At 35.2% G+C, this 13,153-nt stretch overlaps 1 protein-coding gene across 6 annotated transcripts in view; it reads right to left on the bottom strand.

Moving 5' to 3' along the window:
• Positions 1-13,153, bottom strand: part of EPS8 (epidermal growth factor receptor pathway substrate 8) — a 198,008-nt gene that overhangs the window by 64,957 nt on the left and 119,898 nt on the right. For all 6 annotated transcript variants that reach the window (XM_036865576.1, XM_036865575.1, XM_036865579.1 and 3 more), the window contains 2 exons: positions 3,549-3,622; positions 1,534-1,607 (listed from right to left, as the gene is read on the bottom strand). In XM_036865576.1, coding sequence (XP_036721471.1) covers positions 1,534-1,607; positions 3,549-3,607 — 133 coding nt within the window. In that variant the 5' untranslated portion in view covers positions 3,608-3,622. Of the gene's footprint in view, positions 1-1,533; positions 1,608-3,548; positions 3,623-13,153 lie in introns of those variants that run through there.

Consider the following 13,153-nt stretch of genomic DNA (forward strand, 5'->3'; position numbering starts at 1 on the left):
GAAATCCCTCCTGCCTACCTGCCCTGCTCACATAGAAGAGCTGACCCTGCCCACCTCCTCCATCTGCACCTCATACACATTGCCATCCAAGCTTATCCAGCACTTTATTATAACAATACATGCACGAGCCTACCTCACCAAGACAGTGCACAAGCAATGACCATCTCCTATTCATCTTTGAAATGAATCAAAGGACATGGAAACAGAGACTGTGAAGATCATGGCCAGGCACACAGAAACACGTTAATAACTTTCTGTCTAGAAATGAAAGACTGAAGGAATTGATTATCTTTGCAAAAACAAAAAAAAAGGTTTTCCCTTTTCAGTTTCTTCAAGTCATTCTGTAGAGTGCAAGTCCCTTAAGGTCAAGGACCATATGTTACCGGCCCTGTGCTGGGCACATACTAAACACAAAATAAGTATTTGTTGAATATATTCTCTAGATATACAGTTCATAATGACTAGGCCATGGTAAGAATGTCACAATATTGTACTCAAGAGAACTGAAACCAACGCTAATCAGATTGACAAGGCCACAAGAAAATGTTATCTATGTACGGTATAAAATCCATTTTATGAGTGTATAATTTGAGTCCTAAAGTCTAGTCACTGGATATATAGGCAGAGAAAGAATCACAAAACCTTAGAATGAGTCATTCTTACACAGCCAAGATATTGTAGCTCTAGGTGTGTAAAAAGAAAAGAATTTCAAATTTAGAAAATGCTATTGGTTCCTATAGCAGATAATAATAATAATAATAGCAAATATATACAGTGTTTTTTGCTTGCCAGGCACTGTTCAAAGCATTTTACATGTACTAACTCATTAAATTCTCCTGTCAACCCTACAAGATATCTCCATTATACACACAAGCAAAATGAGGGACAGACAGGTAAAGTAATTTGCTCAGCTAATAACTGGATTTGCATCCAGGACGTCTGGCTCCAGTGTCTTTGCTCTTAACCACAATACTAGTCTCATTCTTTATGGTTGCATAATAATAAAAAGCCATGCAGACCCTGTGAAAGCAAATGCCTTCCTAAACATATGTGGTATATTTCAGGAGTCCTTAACTTTTTTGTAGTATTGACTTCTATTTTATATCTGAAGTTTAAAAAAAAACAACAGTATTTATAAGCGAGACAATAGAGGGAGGACAATGGAAGTTAGAGAAGGATCTGAAAGAAATTATATAAGGGCTGTTGGTCATACTGTAATACTACCTAAACAAACATACCATACATAATTAGATGGGAAAATCCACCTAAGGTACTAGTACCATGCTAAAAGACTCCTTAGAAAGTACTGAATACATTTCGTCTGTAGTTCTAAATTGTATGACAGCCAGCAGAGATTACGGCTTTGGTAGCTTCTGTAAAAATTATTTTTAAAATAATCCGTACCTATCAATCGCTACTTCATTCCCAATAATATAAACAAGGCATGGGTTCAAGCTATGGCTTTGAGCAAGTCATTCATAAAAGTTAAGTAGTTAGAAATAGAATTATACCCCATTAAATACACAAACATACCATAGAGAGCCTTTGCACTTGTTCTTGAACTGTGTTCTCTGTCCATGGAAAAGGTGGGTGATGATCCGTAGCCACTGTAAAAAAAAAAACAAAAAACAGGTCATCGTGCTGAGTTAGAGTCCAAAGTAAGCAATAAAATGTCAAAACTACAAATAAAAATTCCAGTGCACCGCAATCACCATGTGTTTTTAAAGAACATATAGAGTTTATACAACCGGCTCTGTAAAAAAGAGCCAGATACTGATGCGGTCAGGAAGTAGGCTACTGGATCCTGACCCACCGTGGATGGAGGCTGGTACAAATTGCAACCTTCTCTCAAACATCAAGTCAGAACCACAGCCAAGGAGATTCAACAAGGTTGAAGCTGCCTTAGAAGAATTTAAGTTTGCCATACTAAATTGAGTTGTGAGCAGTGACCCAATCATAAAAACTTCTCAATCATTTAAACTGTAACGAAATAGACACTATTTTCACAAATACTTAAAATGCAGTTAATGAAAATAACACGTTATCGTTAAATGTGACCAGCTTTACCGGGTACTTCTAGCTTACTGTTGCTGTTATGTGAAGTAAACATATTATTTGAATTTTTAAAATTTATTCAGTAAACATTTATTAAGCCCTAAAATCTAGAAGAATGAGGGGTAAGGCGGGGTTGGGGGAGAGTATTGTTAATAAAACAAGTAAAAAAAAGTTAAAAAAAAAAGAAAAATAAATAAATAAAAATAAAACAAGTAAAATGGTTACAACAGAATGTGACATCTGGGTCAAACTAAGAGATATAACATCAAATAAGGACTAAATTTTTATAAGGGTGCCCAAGAAGGCTTCACTGGCATTTAAGCAGAATCTAAAAGAATGGAAAGCAGCTCTAGAGGCAGGTGTAGAATTAAGTGAGGAAAAAGCATGTCGATCTGGCTCAAGAACTAGCATGAAGCCCGAGGGGAAAAGCATCTAGTGGGATGTGCTTGCAAGAAATGAATGACTCGAGAAGTAGGGAAGGCAAATAGAGGGCTTAAGGATTAAATTTCTATTCTCTAGATGGAGTAAATATCTTTATACAGGGAAGTAACATGATCCAAACAACTTTTTAAGAAAGATAATCCAGGAATTAATGGCAAGGTAACCAGACGGAAAGGTGCTGCAAAAATTCAGGTAGGAGACAAAGACCACAAATAAAGTTAGAAGAGAAAGAATAGTTCGGGATAGAATCAAGAGTTCCTTAATAGAAGAAATTACAATAAATTCATGATTAAATGGATATTTGTTATAAGAAAAAGGAAAAAATTGAGGGTGTGGCGAAACTTTCTGGCTTGAAGAAATTGATGGACAAGATGAAGATAGCACTTGACATACTCCCCTGGTGTCTCTTACTGACCAACACCAAAGGGATTTGTAATCATCTTTGTAAAGAGAAAGGTGAAGCAGTGTGAACAACCTGGTTCTGAAAATTGTGAATAACGTGGCTGTGAAAAATAAGGAACTCTATACCATGATGGCCAATAGAAAATAACAACAATATTAACCACAATATATAAGGCAATGGCCACTTAAGTCAGGGTGGTGATTTCAAATTATATCTAAAGCCATAGGGGCTTGTCTTTTTTTGTTTTACACAATGGTAAATGTCTTGAGAGACTGGACTAGATGACATTTAACTTTCCTCAAATGCAAATATTTTATGAATCATGAAAAAAGAATGCTCCAGAGAAAGTGAAAGCTATGAAGTAGAGTATGTATGCAACTATGGAAAGCAATAATACATAAAATACCAGAACAAAATGTTTTCTATTAGATCACTATCATTGGGGTTGATATTACTTAACCATCTTTTTCTTATGAGACACAGTAAACTTTTAACAATAACATATCTTAGTGTTAGAAAGAAATTATATATTGAGGAATGAACTATATAAAGAAATGAAAGAGATCTTTTCATTGAAAATACAAAACAATTAAAAACACCAAATCAAAATTAAAAAACCAAGAAATTAAATATAAAATTTCCAACTTACTTCATTTGAGATGGATACATTCCAAAACCACTGGGATGATTAGAAATATGACCATTCATTGTGACTTTAATGTTCTGAAAAAAGAAAGGTACATGGATTGAAAGCAGTAAAAAGGTTGAGACATCTCAGTTTTAAAGTTTTTCATTCAACAAAATATGTGTCACTTCCAGGATGATGCTAGAAATATAAAGATCTCCACCCTTAAAGAGCTCAGGCTCCAGAAGTACAGATGGACATATAAACAAAGATCAACATTTAACATTAATATACTAAAATTGTAAGCAAATAAAAGTGAGAAAAGAAAAATTTTAAATATAGTTCTGAACCCTCTAACTACATAAACATAATTCTATATTCTACTCAACCTCATCATTGTCAGTTTTATGAAATGTTACTTTGTTTAATGTTTCATTATGAAAGTAATATAAGCTCATGAAATTCAAAAACTTGAGAAATATGGAAAACACAAAAAAGTACGGAGGGGAAAAATATCACCCAGAGCCCTATCATTTAAAGATAACCATTAGAGGTTCCTTAAAGAACTAAAAATAGAATTACCATAGGACCCAGCAATCCCACTACTGGGCATATACCCTGAGAAAACCATAATTCAAAAAGAGTCATGTACCACAATGTTCATTGCAGCTCTATTTACAATAGCCAGGCCATGGAAGCAACCTAAGTGTCCATCATTGGATGAATGGATAAAGAAGATGTGGCACATATATACAATGGAATATTACTCAGCCATAAAAAGAAACAAAATTGAGTTATTTGTAGTGAGGTGGATGGACCTAGAGTCTGTCATATAGAGTGAAGTCAGAAACAGAAAAACAAATACAGTATGCTAACACATATATACGCCATCTAAAACAAAAAAAAAAAGGTTCTGAAGAACCTAGGGGCAGGACAGGAATAAAGACACAGACATAGAGAATGGACTTGAGGACATGGGGAGGGGGAAGGGTAAGCTGGGACGAAGTGAGAGAGTGGCATGGACTTATATATACTACCAAATGTAAAATAGATAGCTAGTGGGAAGCAGCCGCATAGCACAGGGAGATCAGCTTGGTGCTTTGTGACCACCTAGAGGGGTGGGATAGGGAGGGTGGGAGGGAGACGCAAGAGGGAGGAGATATGGGGATATATGTAAATGTATAGCTGATTTACTATGTTATAAAGCAGAAACTAACACACCATTGTAAAGCAATTATACTCCAATAAAGATGTTAAAATAAATAAATAAATAAAAATAACCATTTAACAGTCCTGTCAATTTCCTCCAGTCTTTTTTCCTGTATCTAGTTCTCCTTCCTTCCTTCCTTCCTTCCTCCCTCCCTTCCTTCCATTTTCTTATTTCTTTCTTTCAAAGCACATTTGACAACATCCTATGTATACACTTGGATAAACCTCTTTTTTCAAGACAGTATTCATTTACACAATCCTTTTACTTTTCACAAGAAAACAACTTTTTAAATTAACACCAGATATTTATCTTCAGAAACCAATTTTAATGTTTCACAAATTGAACAAATTTCCTTCAAACAAGATAAATGCAAATAAGTAAAACTTCCTTACTGCCAAATCCAATGGCCTTTTTTGTTTTCTCCAAGACAGTACAGCTACACCTGAATTATTTCTATTCACCCCTGAACATGTGGCCCTTCCTGCTTTCTGTGGCACTAAACTATTTTGGATCTTGTCTTACTTTTCTGACTTTTGTATACATTACATTACTATGTCTTTTCAATAACTGAGAGGTAGGTAGGACATATCCCAGCTTTATTATAAGACAAAGGCAAAGAGTAGAAACATTCACAACTACTGTTTGAGTTATTTGTCAGGTACTATGATGGATCCTGGGCCAATAGTCTAGTGGGAAAAACATGCATTGAGTGAATAAATATAAAATTTTAAATTGTTGTTACTATCACAAAGGGAAAATTCAGGGTCACTTGGGGGGTATAAAATATGGGAACTTAACTGAGATTGAGAGGGCACAGAAAGCCTGCATAAAGAATATTCAAGACCTAGTAACTTCCAGTTAATTCTTTCTCATTCTTCACATTTCAATTCAATCACCGTGTCCTCAGGGAAGCATTTACTGACCTCTGTGAATAGATAAAAGCCCACTATCAGATACTCTCAGCACTATACACAATTTTTCAAAGTATTTACCACAGTTGTAATTTCTCATTTGTTTAAATTAATTCCTGATTCTTCACTAGACTTTAAGCTCCATAAGGGCAGAGACTTTTGTTTGATGACTGCTGTTTCTTAAGCAGTATGAATAGTACAAAATATTTAATATTTGAATTAAATATTAATTCAAATAAAGAAAGAAGGAGAGTCCACGTCCTACTCTTCAAAGAGTTTATTGTATTCTTAAGGAGACAAAACCAATCCATATGAAACACAGAGTAAATAAGTCCCAATGCATGAGGCTCTATTTTAAACCTACTAGAGGTTCTGAGATAGGAAAAGCAAGGCAACTGCCATAATTTTTTGAAGGGCTGGCACTTGACCTAGTTCTTAAAGAATGGATAGGATTTATAAAGGTCCTCAAAACATTCAAGTTTTTTTTTTTTAATTTATTATTATTTTTAAATTTTATTTATTTTTGGCTGTGTTGGGTCTTCGTTGCTGCGTGCAGGCTTTCTCTAGTTGTGGCGAGCAGGGGTTACTCTTCGTTGCGGTGCGCGGGCTTCTCACTGCAGTGGCTTCTCTTGTTGCGGAGCATGGGCTCTCGGAGCGCGGATTTCAGTAGTTGTGGCATGTAGGCTTCAGTAGTTGTGGCACGGGCTTAGCTACTCCATGGCATGTGGGATCTTCCCGGACCAGGGCTCGAACCCATGTCCCCTGCATTGGCAGGCAGATTCTTAACCACTGCACCACCAGGAAAACCCAAAACACTCATTTAATTCAACCTTTCCTGAAGTCTTGTCCATATTTATTCACAGCTTAGAAGCAAATTTCCAAATTAAGGAACAAAGAAATATTGACCTCTAACATAGGTAAGTATTGCATCCATAAAATTACATTTATACTACATTATCGTTTCTGTTTTTATTATTGTTGTTTATTTTCCTTCAATTTATACTTAGATACAATCAGTGTACAGAGGTAAACCAATTCTCTGGGGAAAAATAAACCCCTGATTTGTAGTACTTCCTGATTTCCATGCTATAAGTATTCCCACCATGGCCCATTTCAAGCTAGCATTGGTTTAACAGCAGCTTACAAAATCCTAAATATTTCACAATTGTCTCTCACAAGGCTATAGAATCAAGAGAGAGCACATCACTGTTACATTCTAGAATTTGGGCCAGGACAGAGGTCTGGGATAACATTATGGATCTAGAGCTAAAGGTTAGGACAGAGGTTTTCACAGAAGCCTGGAACTTTAACACCATTTCTGGCACTAACTAGCCGAAGGAAGTCAATTAAGCCTCTGTTTCAATTTTCTCATCAGTAAAATAGAGATAATTCTTGGTCTTTCTAGCTCACAGGGCTAGTGAAAGATCAAATGAGATAGATGTACAAGTTTCTTCTAAAGTTTAAAAAAAAAAAAGAAGTACTCTTTTAAAACAAGCCGGTTCATTCAGCACGTAAATTAAACCCCCAGGGTTTGTAGTGGTTTTGATCTAGTTTGCATTTTAAACCCATAGCAGGTGGTTTTAGTGAAAAGCGAGAGCCACAACCGTCTCAACTTTTTCATGTTTAATTCTTCATGACAGTCAAATAAATTCGTGGTTTGTGTTTTCTTTAAAATAGTGATCTGTCAGAATAAGAGACATTCGAAAAGGGAATAGAAAATGTTGATTTGCTAAACTGAATTTTAAATATGGAAACTTTTCTCTTTGGCAACCATAGTGTCATTTGTCAGAGATGCTCATGTAGCAACGTAGAAGCTTTCAGATATTTAAACACAGCAATACAGGGCACACCTTGCAAAGGAAACAGTTACACATGTTTGCTCCCCTTTAGGCTTTTAAGAGATATATCCAATTTATACCTATATGGACTATATGTATATATAATATAGAAGAACCATCAGTCTTACTGAGAAATTAGGTGCTTTTATTTTTATTAACTCTTAAAACAACTTAAAAACTGAGACAAAGTTTTTCTTTATTACTTTTAAGGACTCAAAAATTCAGTTAACTCTACTACATTAACTACTTAATTCTAAAAAACTGTACACTAAAAAATTCATAATAGCTTCCAACAAATCTGAAATAAGAGCATCAGTTTCCTTATGAAAACACTTCGTCATAGTTACTATAATTTTCTCCTTATTTTCTCCAGCAAATAACACTCCTTGGCAATTACAAACATAAAAAAATGGTAAATTTAAGATCTCAGTTCAACATACCCAAAATGTTGAACACTGAAATTTTCAAAGGAAAGTAAATAGAATGTATGAAAATCATGGTAAGCAGAAACAAATGAGGCTATATTAAGGCTAAACCAGCAAGTTAAATTTGTATTGGAAAGTTTATCCCAAACATAAATAAATAAATAACAATTTATATTCCCGTTTCTTTTCTTCACTCTTGCTTGCATATGGTATCAATTTTCAAATTGATGAATGAGTTTGTAGTCATTACACAGTGTTAGAATCCCGTCTACCCAATCTAGCTACCACACAATGACTTGTGCTCTCAGAAAAATGTTACAGACACCTTTTTGTTTATTTAAGTTTTTGTTAGTCTGTTTGGGTGTACCTACCTTGAAGTATCTGTATTTCAATTTCAGTTTAATTTAAGTCACATCTCTGGGTCTAAGTTATAACCAAGATAGGGGTGAGGAGATTGATTACCATCATTATTTAGGGTTTTAACTAAAAGACCATTGAAATTTAATTTCTACCAATACTTTGTGACATTGTCTACTAGTGATTGCGCTTAATTTACTAAAAGACAAGAAAAAGTGCTTTAAACCTGCTAAATCATCACATATTCTGTCTCCTTTTGTGTCTTCTAGGAGTCACTTTTCAATACATCTTACCAGTACTGTTGTCTGTAGAGATGTCACCTTCTCTATCTCTCTATGTCATTTGGTCTAATATTTAGTAATAAAGAATTTGTGTGAGTGAATAAACTTACGAAACTAATAACACTAAACTGTTATGATAACAGTAATAATAATGATGATGACAATAGTAGCTAACACTTGTGAAGGTGTCACAATAATTTCTAGGCCATATGGAAGCACAATATTTTCGCAAGGCCAATATCGATGTAGAAAGAGTAATTCTGTGCTTTAAAGGCACAATACCTTGTAATCACTTAAGATAATTAACTTGATTCCTCTTTTTTTATAATTCTGAGAAAAACCTTTGGCTGTTTATAGGTTAGGTCATAATTTGGGGGAAAATATATGTTCAATTCAGAATGTTGTTGGTTTAACAATTAGCTGAAGAAAAATCTTTGTTACTAAAATTTAATAAGCAGAAGAACTACAATCCTGCAGCCTGTGGAACAAAAACCACATTCACAGAAAGATAGACAAGATGAAAAGGCACAGGGCTATGTACCAGATGAAGGAACAACATAAAACCCCAGAAAAACAACTAAATGAAGTGGAGATAGGCAACCTTCCAGAAAAAGAATTCAGAATAATGATAGTGACGATGATCCAGGACCTCGGAAAAAGGATGGAGGCAAAGATCGAGAAGATGCAAGAAATGTTAAACATAGTCCTAGAAGAATTAAAGAACAAACAAACAGAGATGAACAATACAATAACTGAAATGAAAACTACACTAGAAGGAATCAATAGCAGAATAACTGAGGCAGAAGAATGGATAAATGACCTGGAAGACAGAATGGTGTAATTCACTGCTGTGCAACAGAATAAAGAAAAACGAATGAAAAGAAATGAAGACAGCCTAAGAGACCTCTGGAACAACATTAAACACAACAACATTCGCATTATAGGGGTCCCAGAAGGAGAAGAGAGAGAGAAAGGACCAGAAAAAATATGTAAAGGGATTATAGTCGAAAACTTCCCTAACATGGGAAAGGAAATAGCCACCCAAGTCCAGGAAGCGCAGCAAGTCCCATACAGGAGAAACCCAGGGAGCAACACACCGAGACACATAGTAATCAAATTGGCAAAACGACAAATAATGTACAAGGGAACTTCCATAAGGTTACCAGCTGATTTCTCATCAGAAACTCTACAAGCCAGAAGGGAGTGGCATGATATACTTAAAGTGATGAACGGGAAGAACCTACAACCAAGATTACTCTACCCGGCAAGGATCTCATTCAGATACGATGGAGAAATCAAAAGCTTTACAGACAAGCAAAAGCTAAGACAATTCAGCGCCACCAAACCAGCTCTACAACAAATGCTAAAGGAACTTCTCTAAGTGGGAAACACAAGAGAAGAAAAGGACCTACAAAAACAAACCCAAAACAATTAAGAAAATGGTCATAGGAACATACATATCGATAATTACCTTAAACGTGAATGGATTAAATGCTCCAACCAAAAGACACAGGCTTGCTGAATGGATACAAAAACAAGACCCATATATATGCTGTCTACAAGAGACCCACTTCAGACCTAGGGACACATACAGACTGAAAGTGAGGGGATGGAAAAAGATATTCCATGCAAACGGATATCAAAAGAAAGCTGGAGTAGCAATACTTATATCAGGTAAAATGGACTTTAAAATAAAGAATGTTACAAGAGACAAGGAAGGACACTACATAATGATCAAGGGATCAATCCAAGAAAAAGATATAACAATTAAACTATATATGCACCCAACATAGGAGCACCTCAATACATAAGGCAACTGCTAACAGCTATAAAACAGGAAATCGACAGTAACACAATAATAGTGGGGGACTTTAACACCTCACTTTCACCAATGGACAGATCATCCAAAATGAAGATAAATAAGGAAACACAAGCTTTAAATGACACAATAGACCAGATAGATTTAATTGATGTTTATAGGACATTCCATCCGAAAACAGCAGATTACACTTTCTTCTCAAGTGCGCACGGAACATTCTCCAGGGGAGATCACATCTTGGGTCACAAATCAAGCCTCAGTAAATTTAAGAAAATTGAAATCATATCAAGCATCTTTTCTGACCACAATGCTATGAGATTAGAAATGAATTACAGGGAAAAAAACGTAAAAAATACAAACACATGCAGGCTAAACAATACATTACTAAATAACCAAGAGATCACTGAAGAAATCAAATAGGAAATCAAAAAATACCTAGAGACAAATGACAATGAAAACACGATGATCCAAAACCTATGCGATACAGCAAAAGCAGTTCTAAGAGGGAAGTTTATAGCTATACAAGCCTACCACAAGAAACAAGAAAAATCTCAGATAAACAATCTAACTTTACACCTAAAGGAACTAGAGAAAGAAGAACAAGCAAAACCCAAAGTTAGCAGAAGGAAAAAAATAATAAAGATCAGAGCAGAAATAAATGAAAGAGAAACAAAGAAAACAATAGCAAAGAGCAATAAAACTAAAAGCTGGTTCTTTGAGAAGATAAACAAAATTGATAAACCATTAGCCAGACTCATCAAGAAAAAGAGGGAGAGGACTCAAATCAATAAAATTAGAAATGAAAAAGGAGAAGTTACAACAGACACCACAGAAATACAAAGCATCCTAAGAGAGTACTATAAGAAACTCTATGCCAATAAAATGGACAACCTGGAAGAAATGGACAAATTCTTAGAAAGGTATAATCTTCCAAGACTGAACCAGGAAGAAATAGAAAATATGAACAGACCAATCACAAGTAATGAAATTGAAACTGTGATTAAAAATCTTCCAACAAACAAAATCCCAGGACCAGATGGCTTCACAGGTGAATTCTATCAAACATTTAGAGAAGAGCTAACACCCATCCTTCTCAAACCCTTCCAAAAAATTGCAGAGGAAGGAACATTCGCAAACTCATTCTATGAGGCCACCATCACCCTGATACCAAAACCAGACAAAGATACTACAAAAAAAGAAAATTACAGACCAATATCACTGATGAATATAGATGCAAAAATGCTCAACGAAATGCTAGCAAACAGAATCAAACAACACATTAAAAGGATCATACACCATGATCAAGTGGGATTTATCCCAGGGATTCAAGGATTCTTCAATATATGCAAATCAATCAATGTGATACACCATATTAACAAATTGAAGAATAAAAACCATGTGATCATCTCAACAGATGCAGAAAAAGCTTTTGACAAAATTCAACACACATTTATGATAAAAACTCTCCAGAAAGTGGGCATAGAGGGAACCTACCTCTACATAAAGGCCATATACAACAAACCCACAGCAAACATCATTCTCAATGGTGAAAAACTGAAACCATTTCCACTAAGATCAGGAACAAGACAAGGATGTCCACTCTCATCACTATTATTCAAAGTAGTTTTGGAAGTCCTAGCCACGGCAATCAGAGAAGAAAAAGAAACAAAAGGAATACAAATTGGAAAAAAAGAAGTAAAACTGTCACTGTTTGCAGATGACATGATACTATACATAGAGAATCCTAATAATGCCACCAGAAAACTACTCGAGCTAATCAGTGAATTTGGTAAAGTTCCAGGATACAAAATTAATGCACAGAAATCTCTTGCATTCCTATGCACTAATGATGAAAAATCTGAAAGAGAAATTAAGGAAACACTCCCATTTACCATGGTAACAAAAAGAATAAAATACCTAGAAATAAACCTACCTAGGGAGACAAAAGACCTGTATGCAGAAAACTATAAGACACTGATGAAAGAAATTAAAGATGATACCAACAGAGGGAGAGATATACCATGTTCCTGGATTGGAAGAATCAATATTGTGAAAATGACTATACTACCTAAAGCAATCTACAGATTCAATGCAATCCCTACCAAATTACCAATGGCATTTTTTACGGAACTAGAACAAAAAATCTTAAAATTTGTATGGAGACACAAAAGACCCCGAATAGCCAAAGCAGTCTTGAGGGAAAAAAACGGAGTTGGAGGAATCAGACTCCCTGACTTCAGACTACACTACAAAGCTACAGTACTCAAGAGAGTATGGTACTGGCACAAAAACAGAAACATAGATCAATGGAACAAGATAGAAATCCCAGAGATAAACCCAGGCACCTATGGTCAACTAATCTATGACAAAGGAGGCAAGGATATACAATGGAGAAAAGACAGTCTCTTCAATAAGTGGTGCTGGGAAAACTGGACAGCTACATGTAAAAGAATGAAATTAGAACACTCCCTAACAACATACACAAAAATAAACTCAAAATGGATTTGAGACCTAAATGTAAGACCGGACACTATAAAAGTCTTAGAGGAAAACATAGGAAGAACATTCTTTGACATAAATTACAGCAAGATCTTTTTTGATCCACCTCCTAGAGTAATGGAAATTAAAACAAAAATAAACAAATGGGACCTAATGAAACTTCAAAGCTTTTGCACAGCAAAGGAAACCATAAACAAGATGAAAAGACAACCCTCAGAATGGGAGAAAATATTTGCAAATGAAGCAATGGACAAAGGATTAATCTCCAAAATATATAAACAGCTCATGC

Source organism: Balaenoptera musculus, chromosome 10 (genome assembly GCF_009873245.2).
Source record: "Balaenoptera musculus isolate JJ_BM4_2016_0621 chromosome 10, mBalMus1.pri.v3, whole genome shotgun sequence".
Taxonomy (NCBI): Eukaryota; Metazoa; Chordata; class Mammalia; order Artiodactyla; family Balaenopteridae; genus Balaenoptera; species Balaenoptera musculus.